The sequence below is a fragment of the Orcinus orca genome, chromosome 6 (genome assembly GCF_937001465.1).
Source record: "Orcinus orca chromosome 6, mOrcOrc1.1, whole genome shotgun sequence".
Classification (NCBI taxonomy): Eukaryota; Metazoa; Chordata; class Mammalia; order Artiodactyla; family Delphinidae; genus Orcinus; species Orcinus orca.
In genome coordinates, this window is record NC_064564.1 from 115,734,061 (window position 1) to 115,756,029 (window position 21,969).

At 48.3% G+C, this 21,969-nt stretch overlaps 1 protein-coding gene across 28 annotated transcripts in view; it reads left to right on the forward strand.

Annotated features, from left to right (window-relative positions):
- The window catches only part of PRRC2B (proline rich coiled-coil 2B), an 87,276-nt gene that overhangs the window by 32,189 nt on the left and 33,118 nt on the right, over positions 1–21,969 (forward strand). For 19 of the 28 annotated variants that reach the window (XR_007478071.1, XM_049711382.1, XM_049711393.1 and 16 more), the window contains 8 exons: positions 2,455–2,527; positions 6,407–6,550; positions 8,439–8,680; positions 9,144–9,265; positions 9,698–9,840; positions 15,370–15,460; positions 17,941–18,133; positions 18,988–19,020. Coding sequence is in view for 25 of the 28 variants with exons in the window: in XM_049711382.1 (XP_049567339.1) it covers positions 2,455–2,527; positions 6,407–6,550; positions 8,439–8,680; positions 9,144–9,265; positions 9,698–9,840; positions 15,370–15,460; positions 17,941–18,133; positions 18,988–19,020 (1,041 nt within the window). In the remaining 3 variants the exon portion in view is untranslated. The other 9 variants (XM_049711390.1, XM_049711400.1, XM_049711401.1 and 6 more) reach the window with 5 other exon arrangements.

Here is a 21,969-nt window from a genome sequence, read left to right on the forward strand (position 1 = left end):
CGTCGGCGCCTCTGAGCTCCCTGGCGCTGGGGACCGATGGGAGCTGTCGCTGAGAAGCGTGGCTCTGCGTGACGTGCTCATTCCAGAGGCAAACCTGATGAGTGACTCTTGAGAAAGACCCCAGATGCAGAATAGAATATAGACGCCTAATTTGATTCCAGTTGCCTTAGCTTGAGGTGAGTCACTCTGGCAGCTACAGGCTAGATCGGGCCCCCCGCAGTGTCTCCCCGGAAGCAGGTGTCAAAAGGAGACAGCAGGTGTTAGGCTACAGAAGGTTCAGTGGTCTGGTGAGTTTGGAAAACAAAATGAAGCCAGCTCCTTTGCTTGGTTTTCTTAATGTCATACTTTCTCTCGGTGTCTTCAGTATGCTAATGTGTCCTGTGAGTCTCCGAGAAAAGGACATCATGGACAGCGGTCCCGAAATGTATTTATCCTTGGAAACCTCTTTTCGTCGAACGTCTCTAGAGACTAGTGTCTCTCAGAGCATGCTGTGGGAAATACCAAGCTGTGATCCTTTATTTGTTGCTGCACTTCATACGCCTCTAAACAGAGTCATGATTTAATCAAGAGCTCATATCCTACTTGGCCCACTGGTGTCTGTCTGTGGGTACAGAGGCCGGTATCTGGTAGCTAGAAATCTAGGCAAGGTGTCTGAATCTTTTAGAAGACCAGAAAAAATCTAGACAGATACCTGGCGTTCACTGGCTCCCTTGAAAGAATGACTCAGTTTGCATTGCTGCCTGGGCAGTAGAAGGACCGAGGTGCCGTCCCCATCTGCGGGGAAAGCTTATGGCTTTACCAGAGGAACACCCTCCCTGCCCAACACTGAACTGTGCTTTGAAATTAAAGGAGAAGCAAGAAGAAATCCACATTCATGCGAGACTGCATGTTCATTGGCCTAAATCCACTGGGACCTGCTGATCAGTCAGAGCATGTAGTGTGGAGTTCGTATCTGTTTCCCAGAATTTGAAGCTGAGTGCGATTAAGGAGCCCTGGTTGTTTCTGGAGCCCTGGTTGTTTCTACAGCCCTGGCTCTACGTCAGACTCACCTTCCAAGCTTGTTAGAGACAAACAGGCCTGGGCCGGGCCTGCGTGCGGCTTGGGCACCTGTGGAGCACGGGTGCCGCGGGGACTGCGGTCGGGTCGGGCCCTGTCCTGCAGCTGGCACGCGGGCCCTCCGCCTGGCGCTTACCAGCTCTCCTCTCGTGCGGGGACGGTGTTGGGAGGAGACCCCCGGTGGTTCCCAGCTTTGGGGTGAGATTTGCCACAGTGTTGTTAACGCCTTCGTGGCCCCTAGGCCTTCTCTTCCGGGGGTGAGGGTGGGGGCCATCCCTGTGGCTTCAGGCTTGGCTGCAGACCCCGAGCCGGAGGCTGTGGGATGGCAGTGCCCTGGGGCCCCCTGCTTCCCGCTGGTCTGGAGCCTCGCCCTTCCCAGCAGGGGCTGCCCTGCCCCTGTCACGGTGCTGGCGTTTCCCTTGTGTGGTCTGCACGGGGGACCCTGGGCGTTCCAGGCCTCTCAGGTCAAGCACTCAGGGCAAGTCTGTGATAAATACGTGCGTTATTGCACCTACTCAGCTCTGCATCGAAGGCAAGAGAGACAGCTGTCTGCCTTGAGTGTGTGTGGCGGCAGAGGCAGGGGGAGGATGGGAAGGGGTAACTGTTTATCCAGGATCTAGTCCAGTAAGTGATGGAACGTCATGCTGCATCAGCTTGGATTTGTGTATCTTTACCTTCGGTTGTTAAGTAGCATGTTGTTGGGAAGACAGCTGAGTTCAGTGGTTGGGGACCTGAAGGGGCTTTGGGCGCGGGCAGGGTGGGGACAAGTCCTGGTCCCGCCTCACTAGCTGAGTGTCTAACCCAAGTGACCCAGGTGTGCCTAGCACCATGCCTGGCGTGCGGTGAGCTTTCAGCAGAGGTGAGCCGAGCCGGGCAAGCCCAGATGAGTGGAGGCGGAAGGCCGCGCACCTGGGGAGTGGTGCCTTGTGGCACGGCAGTAATTGTGGAAAGTGGTGCTGCCGCCTGGCCAGCGACTCGTCACGCACGTGAGCCTTCTCGCGCGCGTGTTCTGTTAGCGGCGCCACCCAGTTTTTCAGACACACTAGAATTGGGGTTTGGTCTTGTCCCTGGAGCAAGACAGAGTAGCTCTGTGTGGGCATGAGGGGCAGCCTGGCAGCATGTTCCGAGCGCACCGCTGGCTCTGCCGTGGGACCCTGAGCTGGCCGCTTGCCCTCCGGCCTGCCCCTCGTCTGTCATGTGGCCGTGGGTCCTGACCCTGGACTGTTGCCCGAGTGGGAGGCTGCGTGGAAAGCCCGCGTGGTTGGACCTTACCCCGCTGGTGGTGGTGGGTACATCAGTGTAGGGTCTGGACCTCAGGTGAGGATCCGAGGGCACCTTGTTCTGACTCGCTCAGGGAGTGGACCGCAGACCCTGTTCTCATTGTCTTCCTTCTTTCAGAATACAAATTCAGCGCCAGGTGGACCAAAGTCATGGGCACAGCTGAATGGAAAGCCAGCAGGACACGAAGGTGGTAAGTGTGTGTGTGGCGTGGCGTGGCGGTGGGCGGGTGGGAGGGAGGTGTGCCTTTTCTGGGCTGCTCCAGTTCTGTCCAGGCAGTCTTCGGCTTGCAGCTTTGTGGACTCTCCTCCCAGAGCGAGTTACTGCCTTTGCCCCGGCGGTGGAAGTGCTGATGCTGCAGAGCACGTCAGCTCTTTGGTTTCACTGAACATTATTGCTAAGGACAGCCCTCCCAAGGTGTGCGGAGAGACCGGGCGCTGGCCCTGGGCTCCCTCGTCGGCTGAGCCGCCATTGGAGCGAGTCCCCAGCCCCCAGGGAGGAGGTGTTGCCTGCGGGGCACTGGTTTTGTACCTGGGTTTGCACATCAGCAGCCTCGGGAACTGCTTGCTTTTGGGCAGTGACACCAGAGCATGCGGAGGTTGCGTGGTGTTTGTTACCATTGGTGTCCCGCCTGACAGAGGGACTCAGACAGCTGCAGTGGTTCTGCACAGCCGATGTGGGGTGAGTGGAAGGGGAAAGCATCCCGAGTTTTAAGTGAATGCCGAGCAACAGACTGAAATGGCTCCAAGGCAGGCCCAGAGCAGAGCGGCCCCCGAGTGGCATGGCTGAGGGGCGCTGGGGCAGAGGGAAATCTGGCTCCCCTCCAGCATCTAGAGCCCTTTGAGAATGTGGGCCCAGGGTCCACGGGTGTTCTTGAGAGGAGCCAAAAACCCAGATTCTTCTACATGAACTCTCCTGGTTTCCCAGTGTAGGCGTGCGTATTTCTAGCACACTGTGCAGAGCACGCTGGGCGGCGCCCCAAGCTGGATGGAGAGGGACGGTGGTGTGAGTGGCTACACCGCAGTTGCTTTTTTTTCTGTAAACCAACACGGGCTGCCTTTTTTACCCTTGGCTCCTGTCCCGGCACTGCCCTCTGTCTTCTGCGTATCCCTGCTGGCCAAGGCCTGGCCAGACTTTACGTTTTATGGCTTAGAGTAGAAAACCAGCTCCGTGTGCCACCTTCCCCACACACCCCTGCCACTCCGATGCCCCAAGGACGGGCCCCTCTAGCCTCCGGTCGCTGTGCGGTTGAAGGCCCACCCCTTCCTCAGCCCGAAGGTGTGCCGGGGGCTTTGGAGCCGCAGCTCGCCTAGAGGAGAAAGGGCAAGGGGAGCTCAGCTGGCTGCCCCAGCCTGGAGGGTGAGCGGGGCCAGGTGGGGCGGGGATGCAACAAGGCACTGCAGACGGGAAGCAAGGTCTTCACAGAGGCATGACGGAGATGATTCACTGGACTGTTAACAGTGGTTCTTTGCTTTCTATAGCCTTCATTTCCATAAGGTTGCAATTTCCTTAAGTAAATGGAATATTCATTTTAATCTAACAAGAACTTACAGAGATTAAAAAAAACTAGTGTAAATTGGCACTGCCCGTCACACACCAGCACGAATACCCTTTGACCTGGAGGTTCCACTTGGAGGAAATCACCCTGTAGATGATACTTAACAGCTGTGTGAAATGACATGCACGAGATTATTCATTGCAACGTTGTAATAGCAAAAGATTGGACACAGTCCCTTGAAATGTGCGTCAAAGGATGGTACTTTAATGAAATACTACTTGGCTGTAAGGAAAAAAAGCAGTTTTCTACCGATCTGGCAAGATCTCCAGGACATATTCTTAAGTGAAAAAAAGTGTGGAATAGTACGCAGAGTATATTACCATTTGTGCAAACAACTGGGGAGAGGGAAAGTACGCTTCTAAAAATGTTGTATGCGCATTAAAAAAAAATCTCTGGAAGGAAACATAAGAGGAAGGGAGAGAAGGAACGAAACAGAAGACTACCTGTTTTGTGAGGGTGTTTGAAGTAGGCAGATGGGGCACGAGGGTAGGAGGTAGGCTTCTGTTTATGCTCTTTTAAGGCTTTTTACCTTTGAACCTTTTGATTGTATTACCTATCAAAAGAAAACTTGATTTAGAAAATAATCCTAAAACACAGTAAAATACTCCGTAAACATGTGATAGCTCGTCTGGGAGACGGCAGAGCCCAGTAGCCCAAGAGGAGAGAACAGACACGTGCCGACCAGGTGGGGCCGGGGCGGGAACCCGGCTTCTGGTTCCCCTCCTATGCCGGGGTCACAAGCCCGCGATGCCACCAGGGCTGTGGGATTTGGGGGTGTGGCCCACAAACATTTTCATGACTCTTTGGAACTCAGAAGGGTTCTTCCTGAGTTGACAGACTCTCTCCATGTAGAAGGTGGTCGTTTGGTCTGTTTCACTTGGATCAGGCCCAGGAGGCCTGCTTGTGTGGTTCAGGCAGAGGCCAGAGGCACATGGCTCGTGGGCTCTGCTGCCAGAGCACCACCGGCGGCTCCATCTGGGGCCTCAGAGAAGCCCCTGATTTCACTGCCTCACTTTCTCATGGCAGAGAACAGATGGTAGGAGGGATTGGTGGGTGAACATTACAGGGTGTTCAAACCTTAGGAATACTACTACTTTGGTTTGAGATTTTGAGTTCTTCACTTTATCTTTTTTATCTGTGGAGGGTAAGTTTAATTCATGATTAGAATAATACCTTCATGACTGTTGAGGCAGAAAAAAAGTACTAGGCATTTGCTGTTGTTGTTGCTGTTGTTTTTTAACTTCAAATTATCTCCTTTTTTTCTTTTCTTTTGGCCGCGCTGCACGGCATGCAGGATCTTAGTTCCCCGACCAGGGATGGAACCCGCTCCCCCTACAGTGGAAGCGCGGGGTCTTAACCACTGAACCGCCAGGGAAGTCCCTCTACCATATTTTAAAAGCAAGACTTTCGTATTTCATTCTTGCCAATGACCTTTTAACATAATGAAGCAACTATGTGAGCAGTAGTGCTCCTTTGCGACACTTGGCGATTATCTCTCAGGTTAATCATTGGTTAATAATGTGTCCAGTTATCCCCCCCGGCATGTTCATTTGACCCTGGACCTTTTTACTAAGTGGGATGGTGGATGAATCACCGCCTTGTGCATCTGCACTAATCCCTGCTGCATCTTTCCGGCAAAGTCTGCCTGAGTTAGCAGGTCCTCAGATCAGTAATACCTAGGGACAGATTTGGCTGTATTGTCTAGGGATCAAAGCATGTCACAGTTGGACATTTTACTGTGTGATGTTGCTGTTATTAAGTTTGTGTGGTGCTGGACATGCGCTGTGTATTCCAGGAGAGGGACCAAATCCCACTCTAGACCCTAAAATGCATCGTTTATTATTATCTATTCATTGAAAAGACGATTGCGGGTTCCCGGTGCTAAGTGCTGTGAATGATTGGAACAAAGTTAAGAAAAGGCTTCTTCTCTGCAGAGTTCATAGTGTAGGGGAACGAATGAAAGAACAAAGAAGTTGTTCCCAGATCGCAAGAGTGAAATGTTTGGTCTTGTAGGGCTTGAGGATCTCTGTAGAAAATAGTCAACTGGAGTGGACAGACGAAGAGGCATAAATCTAGGGTGAGGGTGTAAATCTAGGGTGGAGGCGTTGGGGGCCAGGGCATTACCTCCACCCAAAAGCAGTTGGCTTCACTGGGCTGATTTCACCAAAGACCGTGCTTATCCGCCCCCCAGGGCCACTGGAAGGACCTTACTGCCTTCTTCCAGGAGTGGGAGGGAAGGATCTGGGCTGGAACCGCTGCCATACCTTACCCCCTGCCCTTTGTGACCAGCTCCTGCAGGGTGGCTGGCAAGGGACCTGGTGCGGTCTGCGGGCAGCCTCCCTTTGTCAGGGAACCCTAGTGCCACTCTGCGGGCACAGAAGGCCAGCGCAGACAGCGCCCCAGGAAGGAGCTCCCTTCAGGGCAGCGTGGCTGCCAGCGTGTGCCGTTGTTAAAGCAGAGAGCTGTTGATGCCCATCTCACTTGCTCCACACGTCTTCCCAATTCTCTTGACAGGTTTAAGGGCCTCAAGCCGACTATTATCCTTCTCTCCCGAGGAATTTCCGACGCTGAAAGCAGCTGGAGGGCAGGACAAGGCTGGCAAAGAAAAGGGCGTCTTAGATCTGTCGTATGGGCCAGGACCAAGCCTCCGCCCTCAGAGTAAGTGAACTGCAGCCCCTGTCTGGGCACCCACGGGAACAGCAGAATTTCCCCTTGTCTTTCTGCCCTCGTAGAAGCATGCCGTTTCTCGAGGAGCCAGGCTCCCTGCCTGGAAAGCACGCCCGTTGATCCTGCACCTGATCCATGCGTCTGCTGGACTTACTCCCTGGGCTGGGCTGGAGGTCGCTCCTCCTTTCTTGTCCTTTGGGTCAGGCCAGGCCTGTCCGCCTTCCCAGCAGGCATCAGATGTTAGTTCTGCTGTGCCTGGGTGGTCACGGCGAGGACAGACAGACCAAGGGTCAGTTAACTGGATTCCCGACTCAGGAGCTTGTTTTCTAACCAGCGGCTCCCAAACTTGGCTGAATCCTGTCAGAATCACTTGGGGCGTTCGTTAAAAAGTCTTGATTTCCAACCCTCGCCCATCCCCAGCCAAATTAGAATCTGGTTTTTTTTTTTTAACACGTTCCCCTGGTTGAGTAGCCGGCCCAGCACTAGCCTCCACGACCCCTCATCTGGGGTCTGGCCAAGGGGTCAGCAGGATTGTGTAGCAATTCTCACTGGTACTATTTTTTTCTTCGTGGTCTTGGGTGGTTAGTATTCAAGGTGTTGTTTAGGAATGGGATTTTCCATCTGTTCTAATCACGGATTCTGAAGTAGCCCTTGGGGGGGGGAGCTGATCAGGTTTTGAAATACGAGAGACTTTTATCTGCTTGTTTTGATTAATCCCCAAGGTATCCCAAAGTGAGAACAGATATCCTATAAATGAAACAATCACCGTGCAGCTCTCATAAAACATACGGCCTTTTCAGCGGCCTATGCTGGGGTATTTTGGCTGCTCCAAATACATAATCAAATTCCTTAGGCCAGGAACTCTAACTTTCTGGGATTAATTAAGATGAGCTGCTATAGGATTATAACCGTTTAGAAGTAGAAGCAGCTTCTGGGATCACTCCCATCTCCTCGTTTGAGAAGATGAAGAAGCAGATGGCCTGAGGGGTGACCAGGGCTTGGCCAAGATCACGCACAAGGCACCTGAAGAGCTGGGAGCAGTCTGTGACCTTGTGGCTCCGGTCCTGGGTTCCATTTTCTTAGGGGTCAGGTACTCAGGGACCTCTTTCAACTCCTAACTACAAGTTGACTGGAAAGAGGAGTCTTTTTGGCTCATCTGATTCCTCGTTGGCCTCTGAATTCCACCAGGCTTTGCTACATTTGCAGTGGAAAGCCTCGTCTTAAAAAGATGGTCACAGAGGGTTGGCAGGTTTCAATCTGTGACCTGTGGGAGGGCCCCACAGGCCGCTGCCAGAGCAGGTGGGGTGAGGCCCGGTGGGTAGGGCCCCAGACCCTTCCAGCCCCCTCTCGGAGAGGGGAGAGCAGCTCTGCTTTACTTCACAGCTGGGGAGTCTCTGACTAGAGGTGCCACTGCTGAATGGAGCTAGAACACGTGTCCGGAACTCTCTCTGGTTCTAAAGTCCAGTCCAGTGCTGAGCACAGTGCTGGTCTTGTTGGGGTCAGCATGATTGTGGAAGAAATGACCCAAGGCTGCTTTCACTGGGGCCGTCTTGGTTTCTTTGGAGTGTCAGGTCTGAGGTTGTGTAGTTTCTGAGAGTCGATGAAGACCACGTCTCGTTGACACTTGCCTTCTCTCTGAGTGGGCCTTATTTTGTGTCTCTCTGACAGCCAGACCCCCTCAGCACGTTCGTACTCGTTGGCCAGGCGCCTGCCCACCTTCCCTGGCAGGCTTGACCCGTCGACTCGATTCTTCACTTCCGTTTTTTTATTTTTTTAAATTTTTTGGTGAGTGAGGGGGGTCCCTTGACCTTCAGAACCTCATGCAATCCCTCCTCCCCCTCCTCTTTCCTCTCCCCTTTTGCCCCCTTTCAATTTCCAGATGTGACAAGCTGGAGGGAGGGCGGTGGGCGAAACATAATTTCTGCCACGTCTCTGAGCGCCTCCCCAACTGAGCTGGGCAGCAGGAACTCGAGTGCGGGAGACGGAGCCCCCTCCTCGTCATGTACCAGCGATTCTAAGGACCCCTCTCTCCGCCCGGCTCAGCCTGTCCGAAAAGGGGCTTCACAGTTCATGGGGAATGTATACCACCCACCTACATACCATGACATGCTTCCTGCTTTTGTAAGTCTTCGGAGTGTGCATTTTTTTCCCCATGAGGTCCGATTGTTCATGTCCAGCAGAACCTACTTCACGTGGTTGAATGTCCACCTTGGGTTCTCCCTCCCAGTTTCTTTGCCCTGATACCCTACTTTGGAGGCTTCCATTACTTTTGCATTTTCTCTCCTTCTTTTCAAATCTTAAGGGCCTCTGGCTTCTTTCCCTGGTGATGTGGATGTTATCTTAGCCTTAGCTCTTTAGAAGAAGGAGAGGCAGGTATATTCCCCAAGGCACAGGTCCCCAGATTTGCATACTGACAGCAGGAAAGAAATGGGGGAGATGGTGATTGATAGGATTAATTGGAAAACCCCAAGACTTTCCTGTTTCTTTTTCCCATTTTCCATTTTCCAAAACAAATTTTAATGCAAGTGGAACTTAGAATCTGGGTCATTACCAGAAAACCCTGTTCATTGGTGTTATGTTTCAGATGTGTTCGCCACAGTCATCAGAGAACCAGGGTACAGTGGAACGAGGATCTTTTCCCCTTCCCCAGCTCCGTCTTGAACCCCGTGTTCCTTTTAGACAGTTCCAGATGAATGACCAAGACGGGTAAGGTTATTGCATTATAGTCACGTATGTAGAAATTAGCCTGGTTGGTGATACTGGACAAGATACTGGGCTTACATATGAAAGTGCTTAGTCTTCTGGAGACCTCAGAGAAACCAGCTCAAGACCCAGGGAGTGTGAGAAGGCTGGGGCAGGACAAGAGATTTCAGGTTCCTGGCAGGTGAAGATTTGGCATGTGTTTATTGCTGCTACCCTAGACATCAGCCTGAGCATATAAAACTGCAGAATGAAGCAGAACTTCCTTCGAGGATGTATTTGTTCACTGTGTGTTCTTTAAAAAGGAGACGGTTTTAATATTAGGGGCACACATGAACCTTTGCAGTGTAGGATTTAGTTTTGGAAAAGTACTTGGGTTTGCTTCCGTATGTATACTTGACACGAGTCCAGCATCTTTACCCTTCTCTCTCTCATCAGAAAAGAAAACAGGCTGGGAATGACTCGCCCGATCCGTCCGCTGAGGCAGCTGGTGGAACGGACGCCGAGGCCCACCATCATCAATGCGGAGAACCTGCGGGGCCTTGACGACCTGGACACCGATGCTGACGACGGCTGGGCAGGTGGGTGGGGGTGTTTGCTGGTGGGCTCACAGCTGAGGGTTTAGGAGGGGAGGACTGCGGTCTGTCTCTGCTTACCAAGGTTGGAAGTCCTCTGACACCAAGCCCACTGTTTTCCTCGGCAAGGTGGAATGAAAACAAGGGGCGGGGAGCAGCCTCGGTGCCCTGAAGAGATCCTTATTGGTTGGCACTCAGACGAGCAGTTGCTTCCTGACAGAGCCATGTCTTCTTTTGTCTTTGGTCTTGACCTTAGAGGGGGAAAAGAGACTTTGTATAATGGAAAAGTTAAAACAAACAAGTGTAATGAACCCCAGGTAGCTCCCTGTCACCGAGTTTCAGCATTTCAGCAAATGCCGACATTCTGCATTCTTATCTTCACCCAACCCCACCCCCCAACCTGATTATTTTCTTTTAAAATTCTTTTGGATTGTTTGTTTTCAAGTAAACTTTAACGGCATTGAAAGGCACACATTTAATTTTACAGTTTTGACAGATGTATACGCTTGAGTAGCACAGCCGAGTCACGATACAGAGCACTTTCCTCACCACCCAGCCCCTCCCTAGCCAGTCTCCCTCCCGGACTGTGTCCAAGACTCGCCCAAGGCCTCCCTGTCTTACGATGAATCTTAACTGCAGACTGCAAACGAATGGAGTCCCACAGCTTTCCTTCTCCTGTGACGTTTGTGAGATTCATCCACGTTATGTATATCGATAGTTGCTTTTAATTACGGAGGTATATTTCAGCATACCTCAGTATAGTATCAAATACTATCATTTGTTCAAATACTATAATTTGTTTACCCATTCAAAAGTTCCATTATGAATGATATGTTCATTTCTCTTGGGTAAATATCTAGGAGTGGAATTGTTGAATTAAAGGGTAGGTGTGTGATTAGTTTTATAAGAAGCACCCAAGCCTTTTTCCATGGTGGTTCGTGATGCCATTCCCAGCCTCGATTTTGAGAATTTAGTTGCTCTGCATCCTCACAACACTTTGATGTGAGTCTTTTTATTTTTAGCCATTCTAGTGGGTGTGTAGTGGTATCTCGTTGTGCTTTTAACTTTCATCTTGCTGATGACTAATGATGATAAACACGTTTTCATGTCGATTTGCCTACTGGTGTCTTTGTGTGTCTGTGTGTGTGTGTGTTCGGATACAAGTCCTTGGAGACTTAACATTTCACAGATATTTTTTCCAACTGCCTGCCTTGTCTGTTCATTTTTTAGCACTGCGTTTTGATGAGCAGAAGTTTTCAGTTTTGATGAAGTTTAACTTACAAATTTGTTGTTTTTTATATGTTTTTTACTTTTGTGTCCTTTATAAAAAAATCTTTGTCTCTCCTTGGTGGCAAAGATACTCCCTTATGTTTTATAGTTTTAACACTTATTTTTGGATCTGTGATCCGTGTTGTATTAATTTGTATATGGTGTAGGATAGGGGTCGGAGTTCATTTTAATAAATTGGGTTGTCTAATTGTTCTGCACTGTTTGTGATAAGACTTTTCTTTCCCTATTGAGTTGCTTTGACACCTTTGCCAACAATCAGTTGATTGTATAAATGTGGGTCTATTTCTGGACCCTGTTTGTTCCTTTGATCTGTTTATTCATCCTTATGCCAATAGCACGCTGTAGCTTTATAGTAAGTTCTAAATTCAGTGGTGTAAGTTCTCCAGCTTTGTTCATGTTTAAGATTATTTGACTATTCTAAGTTCTTTTCATTCTCATGTAAATTTAGAATCAACCGGTCAGTATTTTAAAAGCCTGCAGGCATTGTGGTTAAGATTGTGTTGAATTTATTTCTGGATAAATGAAATCTTAATTTTGAATCTCTTGTCCAGTAACTTGGTGAAACTTTCTCTATTAGGGCTTTCATTTCTCTCAGCAGTGTTTTATAGTTTTCAGTATAGAGGTCTTGAACATCTTTGTTATGTTTATTCCTGAGTATTTTATGTTTCTTGACGCTATCGTAAATGGTACTGGTTTTAAAAAAAAAGAGAAAAGTTTTGTTTTTTAGTGTTTGATGCTATTATATAGACATACATAGAGCTGATTTTTGTGTGTGGACCTTGTACCAGACAGTTTGCTGAATGCATTCATTAGTTTTACTAGCTCTTGTTGATTTCTTAGAATTTTCTGCATAAACCATCATGTTGCCTGTAAATAGGGACAGATTAAATGCCTTTTCTTTTTCTTGCCTTATTGCAGTGTAGTACTTCCAGTACAATGTTGTATTCAAGTTCTGTATTCCTGATCTTAGGGAGAAAGTGTTTAGTGTTTCACCATTAAATATGATGATAGTTGTAAGGTTCTTGGAGATGTTCTTTATCAGATTGTGGAGATTCCTTTCTATTTCTAGTTTGCTGATTTTTTTTAATACATTTATTTATTTATGGCTGCGTTGGGTCTTCATTGCTGTGCGCAGGCTTTCTCTAGTGGCGGCGAGTGGGGGCTACTCTTTATTGTGGTGGGCGGGCTTCTCATTGTGGTGGCTTCTCTTGTTGCAGAGCATGGGCTCTAGGCTCGTGGGCTTCAGTAGTTGTGGCACACGGGCTCAGTAGTTGTGGCTCACGGGCTGTAGAGCACAGGCTCAGTAGTTGTGGCGCACGGGCTTAGTTGCCCCGTGGCATGTGGGATCTCAGTTCCCCAACCAGGGATCAGAGCTGCGTCCCCTGTATTGGAAGGTGGATTCTTAACCACCGGACTACCGGGGAAGTCCCCCTGATTTATTTTTTTAATGCTAACCAACCTTGCATCCCTAGAATAAATTCCACCTACGTCTAGATTCAATTTGCTGATATTTTCTTAAGATTCTTGGTGCCTGTGTTCATGGCGGATATTGGTCTGTAATTTTCTTTTAATATCGCCCTTGGGTTTTGATATCAGGTTTTGCTGGGCTCATAAGATGTGTTGGAAAATGTTCCTTCTCTACTTTCTGAAAGAGTTTCTGTTAGATTGGTATTAGTTTTTTCATAAATGCTTGATAAAATTCGCCAGTGAAACCGATTGGCCCTGGAATTTTCTTTCTAAAGACATTTGTGATAATAAATTTAACTTCTTTGATTAGTTATAGGGCTGCTCAGATTTCCGATGTTTCTGTGTCAGTATTTCATAAGTTGTGATTTTCAAGGGATTTGTTCCTTTCTTTTGAGTTGAACTTAGTGGTGTAAAGTTGTTGATAATATTCCTTTTTTTTTTTTTTTCCCTGATGTCTGTAGGGTCTGTAGTGATACAGGTATCAGCCTTTTTCATTCCTGATAATTAGCTAATTTGTATTTTTTCTCTTTTTCTTGTTCACTTCTGCCAAAGGCTTAGTAGTTTAATTAATCTTTACAAAGAGACAGCTTTTGGCTTTAGTTTTCTCCATTGTTTGATTGTTTTCTAGTTCACCAATCGTTTTAATTGGAGCTTTCTAGAGTTCTCATTTAATTCCATTGTAGTCAAGAGACCATATTCTGTATGACTTCAGTTCTTTCCAACTTATTAAGACTTGTTTTATGACCAAGATATATGGCCTATCTTGGTGAATATTCCAAGTGCATTTGAAAAGAATGTGTGTTCTATAAGTTGGATATCACATTCTGTAAATATCAGTGTAGTCAAGGTGGTTGGTAGTGTTGTTCAGATCTTATATACTTACATTTTTGTCTAGTTCTACCAGCCTACTGAAAGTGAGGTGTTAAACTCTCTACTATAATTGTGGATTTATCTATTTCTCCCTTTAATTCTGTCAGTTTTTGCTTCATTTATTTTGAAGCTGTTATGCACATTTATCATTTTTATGATTCTGACATATTGTCCCTTTATATTGTTTTCAAATATCCTTTTTTATCTCTCGTAACACTTCTTGTCTTGGAGTCTGTTTTGTCCTATGTTAGTATCATTGCTCTGACTTAAATTATTTATTGTTGTCATGGTGTATGTTTTCCATCCATTCCCTTTAACCCACTTGTGTTTGTATATAAAGTGATGCTCTGGGAAACAGCATGTAATTGCACTTGCTTTATCGTCAAATCTAACTTGCCTTTTAATTGGATTGGGCTTTTTGTCGTCGTCTCCTTTTTTTAACGATATAATTCACTTGACAGATTTTCATATTACGTAAAATTTACCCTTATAGGGCTTCCCTGGTGGCGCAGTGGTTGAGAGTCCGCCTGCCAATGCAGGGGACATGGGTTCGTGCCCCGGTCCGGGAAGATCCCACATGCCGCGGAGCGGCTGGGCCCGTGAGCCATGGCCGCTGAGCCTGCGCGTCCGGAGCCTGTGCTCCACAAAGGCAGAGGCCACAGCAGTGAGAGGCCCGCGTACCGCAAAAAAAAAAAAAAAAAAAAAAAAAAATTTACCCTTATAAAGTCTAAAATTCAGATATTTTTCATATATTAACAGGTTTGTGCAGTCATCCTCCCTGTCTGATTCCAGAGCATTTCTGTCTCCCACGGAAGACGCCCATATACCCATCAGCAGAGTCACTCCCAGTTACCACCTGCCCTCCACGCACGCCCTTCGGCAAACGCTCATCTCCCTTCTGTCTCTGTGGATCTACTTTCTGTCTCTGTGGATTTGCTTGTTCTGGATGTTTCCTATCCATGGAATCCCACAGTAGAATACCTGGCTTTTCACATTGGCTCTGTCACTTAGCATAATGTTTTCAAGGATCACCATGTTGCAGCATGTGTCTGAACTCTTTTAAAATCTTTTTTTAGTGGCCAAATACTCTTCCATTGTATGGCTCTACCGCATTTTGTGTACCCACTCATCAGTTGATGGTGACTTTCTGCCACCTGAGCCACTTGGGTAGGGGAGGGCCCTGGGGCAAAACGGCCACCCACGAATCTCACTGTTCAGGTGTCTGTATTGCTAGGGTGGCCTCCTGGCTGGCTTCTGCCTGCTTTTGCCCACTCTCCTCACCTCCAAATACACTTGCAGAGTATTTTGTCTAGATTTAAGAGCTGTTGTCTTAAGTCTAACCGGGGGGTGTTAGTCTAACCAGGCTACTTTGCTGTTAGCTGTGCCAGCACTGTCCTTCATTTTTTTTTTTTTTTAATAAATTATTTATTTACTTATCTTTGGCTGCGTCGGGTCTTCGTTGCTGCGCGGGCTTTCTCTAGTTGCATTGAGCGGGGGCTGCTCTTTGCTGCGGTGCGCGGGCTTCTCACTGCAGTGGCTTCTCTTGTTGCGGAGCACGGGCTCCGGGCGCGCAGGCTTCAGTAGTTGTGGCTCGCGGGCTCTAGAGCACAGGCTCAGTAGTTGTGGCACACGGGCTTAGTTGCTCCGTGGCCTGTGGGATCTTCCCGGACCAGGGCTCGAACCCGTGTCCCCTGCCTTGGCAGGCAGATTCCTGACCACTGCGCCACCAGGGAAGCCCTGTCTTTCATTTTTATCCACAGTGTGTGTTCTGGTGGTGGCAGCTGGGTGGTGTGCCTTACCCAGCTGGGTTGGTGCAGTTCCTGACTGGAGGAAGCTCCCCAGTGGCGACCTTAGCACTGCTGAGACGCGCATTTTGTCTCACTTTCCCTGGCCGTGCTCCTGTTGCAGGCCTCCATGAAGAAGTGGACTACTCAGAGAAGTTGAAGTTCAGCGATGATGATGAGGAGGAGGAAGTTGTGAAGGACGGCAGGCCAAAGCGGTAAGTGTCCCTGTGCCGCTGATCGCTCCGCTCCCAAGGAGCGTGACCTTAGCGGGATGTAAATGCACCCGTGTTCGTGGTGCTGCCGTGTGCCTGTCACCATGCCAAGTGCATTTCCTGGTTACCCCAGCAACCTCACAAGGGCAAATACTCCTTCCATTTGCAGATGAGAGGGCCATAGCTTTTGAGGACAGCTGTTCAGGGATGGAGCCAGGATTTGCACCCAGGCGTGGCTGGCTGGCTGGCTGAGTCCTAGTGATTTAACCACTGTGCCAGTATTTTCCCAAGGGTGTCTTATAGACTGCTTGTTCCATAGATTGCTTTGGGTGTAGTGCCCCAGGAGGCTTCTCTGGCCAAGCAGATTTGGGAAACTTTGCTTTCCACTTAACTGTTTACTAATAAATAGTTCCAAGGTTGTCCAGAGCCTAGAGTGTGCATACTGCCATGTGCTGGGAATCTGCGGGGAGGCGGGTATGCCACATTTCCTAAACTTATTTGACCACTTTAATCTCTTCTATCTTTTTTTTGTTTTTGGATCATTCCATTGGACTGATTTTTACTCACAGCACCTTTTGGAAAATGCTTCATTGTAATCTAGTCCCTCTAGTTTTTAGCATGATACCAGTAGTATTGGCTAGTACTTTTAAAAGAGCACCTATGGTTGCTTTAATTTGCTCCCCCCCGCCCCAGTACTGGCAAGAATGCTTCTTTTTGCGTGAAATTGCCTGTTTCCTTTGTATATTTATCTGTTAGACTTACTCTGCTTTCCGTTAAAATGTGATTACTGTTTTATATTGCTTAGATATTAGTGCTTTAATATTTTTCCCTTTGTCTCTTTTATTGTCAGTAATTGAATGTTTATGTAGTTGGGTCTGCAAGTCTTTGTTATTTCATCTTTCGCTTCAAAGCTCCTCTTGCGCAGGGAGCTGGTAATGATCTTCTGCCACTCTCTCAGATGATACACAAACAATTAAAGAATTGAGGCTTCTGTAATTTATTTTAATGTTGCTTGATTTCAGCTGAAGCTTTGGATGCACTTGGGAAATAAATATCTATGGGTCAGTTTTTGGAACACTAAGCTCAGAAGGAGACGTGATCAAGAATTTAAATCAATGGCAAGCAAAGTTTTGCAGATTTATTGGAGCAGCAGGCCACTCTCTTCTTGTCTCTTTGAGTTGATGTGAATTGAATGTTCATCTGAAAGAGTTAGACCTGGGTTTTGGACCCAGTTCACCACTGGCTGTGACCAAGGACACATCAAATTGAGTCCACCAGCCACGACCTCAGTGTGTTCCCTGAGCTGGTTGAGACTCCTACTACAAGCTCCCCAGTCTTCTTTGACATTTTATTTCCCATCCACGATGGGTTCCTGAAACTTTCCTGTTCCATCCCTTCCTGTTCATTGTCTCGGGGCCACTGGGACCCACATCCTTCCTTTGCTGCACCATCGAGAGGCTGGCCAGCTCATGTCCTTCCTTCCCTCTCACCCTCACACTGTTCCTTAGTTGTCTTCTGCAGACTCGATCTCTCCTGGTGGGTCAGGAGGCTTCGTGTGGGCGCCCGCCTCTGGCTGCAGTCCGGAGCCGCTAGCAGTTGTTGCCCCGTCTGTGGTGTCCCGATCCTCACCCGCCCCACCTCCCTTCCACCTCCCGTGCGTGCGTGTGTGCTTGTGTGTGTGTGTGTGTGTGTGTGCGCATGCATGTGTGCTTGTGTGTGCGTGTGTGTGTGCGTGCGTGCGCACCTGCGCAGACATGTACATTAGCCAGGTCTGACTCCCTGCCTTCCTCTGCGCTCCTGCTGGGTTTAGTGGGCACCACTGAAGAAGAGGTGCTGAGTAGATGCACATGTGTTTTGCCCCAGGGCCTTTGTTTACACTGGGGCATGTGAAGGTGAGCGCTGCACAGGCCTCCCTTCGGTTCGAGCCTTCCCGTAGCCTCCGCTGGGCATCTCTCCTCCTTTTCCACGCTGTGTGTGCTTTCCTTTGTTCCTCCTGCTCTTTATCATGAACCAGCCAGTGAGCCGCCTTTTGCTGTTGCGAGGAGCATTTATTAAGCAACTCCTTTATGCAGAGCACAGGGCGGGAGCTGTGGCGTAAAGAGAAGGGCCTTCAGTGGGAGTCCTAGGCTCAAATCTCTTAGCTCTTCCTTGTGAAAACAGCTCCCCAACCTGTCGGAGACTCAATTACCAACTCTTTAACATGGGGGAAGTAGAGACTTTTTTTTTTGGAGTAAATAAAGTAATGGGTGTGAGGCATCCTGCCAGGAGCTGTGTGTGTAAGGCTGACTTGGTAAACATTGGTGCTGATTTTGGTGCTCTGGGCATATCCTCTCACCTATAGAGGGGGTGCGGGGTAGGTCTGCTCTCATGAAGGAAATTGGCATGTAGACAGCCAACTTTGGAATTCCTAAGGGCCTGACCAGTGAGGCCAGACCATGCTTGGGCAGACTGGGAGAACTAACGCTCTGTGTGGTTTGTCCCAGGAACAGTTGGGACCCCAGGAGGCAGCGGCAGTTGTCAGTGAGCTCTGCAGACAGTGCTGATGCCAAGCGCACCCAAGACGAAGGAAAGGACTGGGGCGAAACAGGAGGCAGAACCCGTGTCGTCCGGAAGGTGCCAGAACCTCAGCCGCCTTCTAGGAAGCTTCACAGCTGGGTGTCAGGCCCTGACTACCAGGTACCGTGGGCACTGCAGGGGTTCTGTGCCTGTGATTAGCTGGGACACACACACACACACGCGCGTGCGTGCACACACATACACACACAAACACACACGCGCCCTTTCAAGTTCATTTGACCGGAGATACACACACACACACACACACACACACACACACACACACACCCTTTCAAGTTCATTTGACCGGAGATACACACACACACACCCACACACACACACCGCCCTTTCAAGTTCATTTGACCGGATACACACCCACACCCACACCCACACCCACACACACACACACACACACACACACACACACACACACACACACACACACACCCCCTTTCAAGTTCATTTGACCGGATACACACACACACACACACACCCTTTCAAGTTCATTTGACCGGACACACACACACACACACACACACACACACACACACCCCCTTTCAAGTTCATTTGACCGGAGGTCCAAGGCAAAGACTCCAGCAGGTCATTTAGTTGGCTGTCCTGTGTGTTTATGTCTCACTGAGTTCAGTGGTCGGGCTTCTGAAAAAGCCTAGGTGGACATTCCTTTTTTTTTTTTATTTAAAATTTTTCTTTTAAAATTTTGAAAACAGTCACAAACTTAACAGAAAAGTTGGTGTAATACAAAGAGTATTTTTTCTGAACCATTTGAAGAATAAGTTGCCAGCCTGATCAGCCCGTCACCACGGAACACTTTGGTATCTATTTCCTACCAAAACATGACATTCACTCTAGGTAACCAGTCAAATCCAGGAAATTAGCATTGATACATCACTGCCATCTAATCCTCAGACTCCATCCCCCTTTTACCCATTGTCCCATTCATGTTCTTCATACAGAAGGATCCAGTTCAGAGTCACACACTGCCTCAGGTATCCTGCTCTTGAGTTCCCTTCAGTCTGAAGCAGCTTTTCAGCCTTTGCTAAACCTTCATGACATTGATACCTGGGAAGATGACAAGCCAGCTATTTTGTGGAATGCACTTCAAATCGGGTTTGTCTGGTGCTTCCTCATGATTGGGTTCAAGGTTTCCATTTTTTTGGCTAGAATCTCTCAAAACTGTCACTGACTCTTCTCATTGCATCCTACTGGGTGACCGTGATTCCACTCTGCCCGCTCTGACAACCTTCACTTTGATCTCTTGATTAAGGTGGTGGCTACCAAGTTTCACACCATGGAACTTTCACACACTCTTCCAGATTTGTAATTGATAGCAATTTTGTGGGGAATTACTCTGAGACTACGAATATCCTGTTTCTCATCAAATTTTAATTAATTAATATCGGTGGGTTATAGTCTGTTGCTCTCATTGTTTCTTTTGATGTTCAGATTGTCTTTGATTTGGGAGCGTCTTCAAGCTGGCAGCTGTGTGCTTTTTACATCTCCATTCTTTTTTTGAGGAATTCCTTGCTTTCTGATAGAACAAGTTTTTTTTAAGCTCCTTTTGTCCTTATGCTACCTTGGCCCTGGAGTCAGCCTTTAATGATATTTAGAAACTAATATCTGGGCACCAGGAGTACTACTGCTGTTAGAGTGCCACAGCTCCTGGACCTTCTCCGTGGACAGTCAGGAAGTGTAGGTATGTGACACACACACATGAATCACAAGGATATCTCAAGTTCCACAGAGGTCATTCTAGCTGTTTGCCATTGTCCCTAGTATTTGTACCTATTCGGTCAGGCTCCCTGTTTCTGCCCCCACCCTCTCTCCCTTGCACAGGTGCCCTCCTCAGCCACTCAGATGTCAGTGCCCCCCACCTCCACGTGGCTCTGAATTTCCCTGCTGGGCCATCTCTTCTAGGGGTTTCTTCTTCACCCTGCTTGGTTGGGCCCCAGCTCCCACACCAGCCACATCTCCATGTGCACACTCTCGTCACCTGCCCTGGGCTCTAACCACCTGCCCTGAGCTCTCTGACTCCCGGGCACCAGGTGCCTGCCTTGTTCTGCCACCTCACGTGACTTTCGGACTAAATTGAGCAGGAGGGGCAGAGCTGGGGATGGGAAGGCGTTAATTTAAATACGCTTTGGCAGAATTGCCCTTTTCGATGCACTTTGCTATTTAAAGGGCTCCTGTTCCGCATCTCGGTATAAAGTAACAGTGCTCGGTACAGGGGACGCAAGTGAAGATAGACACAATACGACTCTTGTAAATTACCTTGCAGTTAATCCAAATTTCATTCACATACTGGGGTTGCTCAGTGTTCAAAAGAAGGTTTCACTTTTATCTGCTTATAACAACACTGAATTACCTGAATAGAGTCAACAAAGATAAAATCTCTATAACTTTTATGGATCCAAATTTCTGAAAAGACTTTCATACTTTAAATATTTTGCAGAACATTTAGTTTATAAAATGATAGCTCATCTTCGGGCAGCTCTGAAAGGCACATCTGTAGTCTTGATGATGTGCCTCAAGAGTATAGCCTTTGATTCTGCTGTTTCATTTCTGGGAAATTCTGAAGGGAATAATAGTCAGGGATAGGCCTTAAGGATCATCTGCAAGGATGTATTGAACACCAGGGGATAAGGTAGGTCATGGGATAGATGAGCCATGGGGTGAGACAGGGCACAGCCTTTATGGAGCATGGACAGATGGCAGCGGTCAAGGGCAAAGGAGAAGAGTGCACACTTTGGTAAAAAGTACCTTCGTGCTTCTAAATTAGAAGTTTTTAATCTTGTGATTGTAGCAATTGTCTCTGGATTATGAGAAGTTACTTTTTAGGAGAAAACTCCTTGGCTACAGTCACTGTGTGACATATTGCTTTTATGGAGGTGTAATTAACATACACAAAAAGGCATAGATCTTGTTTTTTTATGTTTGATGACTTTTTGACAATTATATACATCTGTGTAACTACCGCTTAAAACAGGAAGTTGTATATTTTTTTTTGCTAGTCATACCTCATTGGAATTCCGGTGGCTGGGGTCCAGTTAAACACGCCCGTCATCTATTATTGCATGTTCTGCCTGCAGCTTCACTTCCTGCCAATCAGTGAGAAATCTTCCCAGTGTTGGTAGTTTTTCACGCTGCATTGGTGGCACCCTGGTTGTTTGTCCAGTAACTGACAACGAGCGGGAGATTCAAAAGTGGATGAAATATCCAAAAGGGATGCTTTTAGAGATGCTTATTTATTTTTATATATAAAGAATCCCTTTGAAACCTTATGACTGAGTGTGAATTTCACTTTCTTGTGGCCCTTCATATCCAGAGGTGTATGTATTGTCGTGGGAGAAGCAGTAGAGCAGTTTTGTGGCTAAGAAATGATGAGTGTGTGCTTTCCTGCTCTTGGTATTTAGCTGGGGAGGCCCTAATCTTTTTTTTTTTTTTTTTTTTCTTGGTACACGGGCCTCTCACTGTTGTGGCCTCTCCCGTTGCGACGCACAGGCTCAGTGGCCATGGCTCACGGGCCCAGCCGCTCCGCGGCATGTGGGATCCTCCCGGACCGGGTCACAAACCCGTTTCCCCTGCATCGGCAGGCGGACTCTGAACCACTGCGGCGCCGGGGAAGCCCGAGGCCCTAATCTTGTGTGCTCAGTAGTGGTGGTGAGAGCGTCCATTTTCTCAGTGTTTCCTGCGTGTCTGTCACGGCGTTGAGTGCTTTGCAAACGACTCAATGTACCTTCACAATCCCGAGGGCTTCCTTTATTACCGTTCAAAACGAGAAACTAAGGTGTAGAACATTGGCGCTCACCCAAGCCTCATTCCAAATATAGTAAAGGACAGAGCAGGATTGAAACCCAGGTCCGCCTGCCGCGGGGCCGCGCTGCCTCTCTAAGGTGCGTGAGGGTCCTGGGAAGGAGAGCCCATCCCATCCTGGGGGC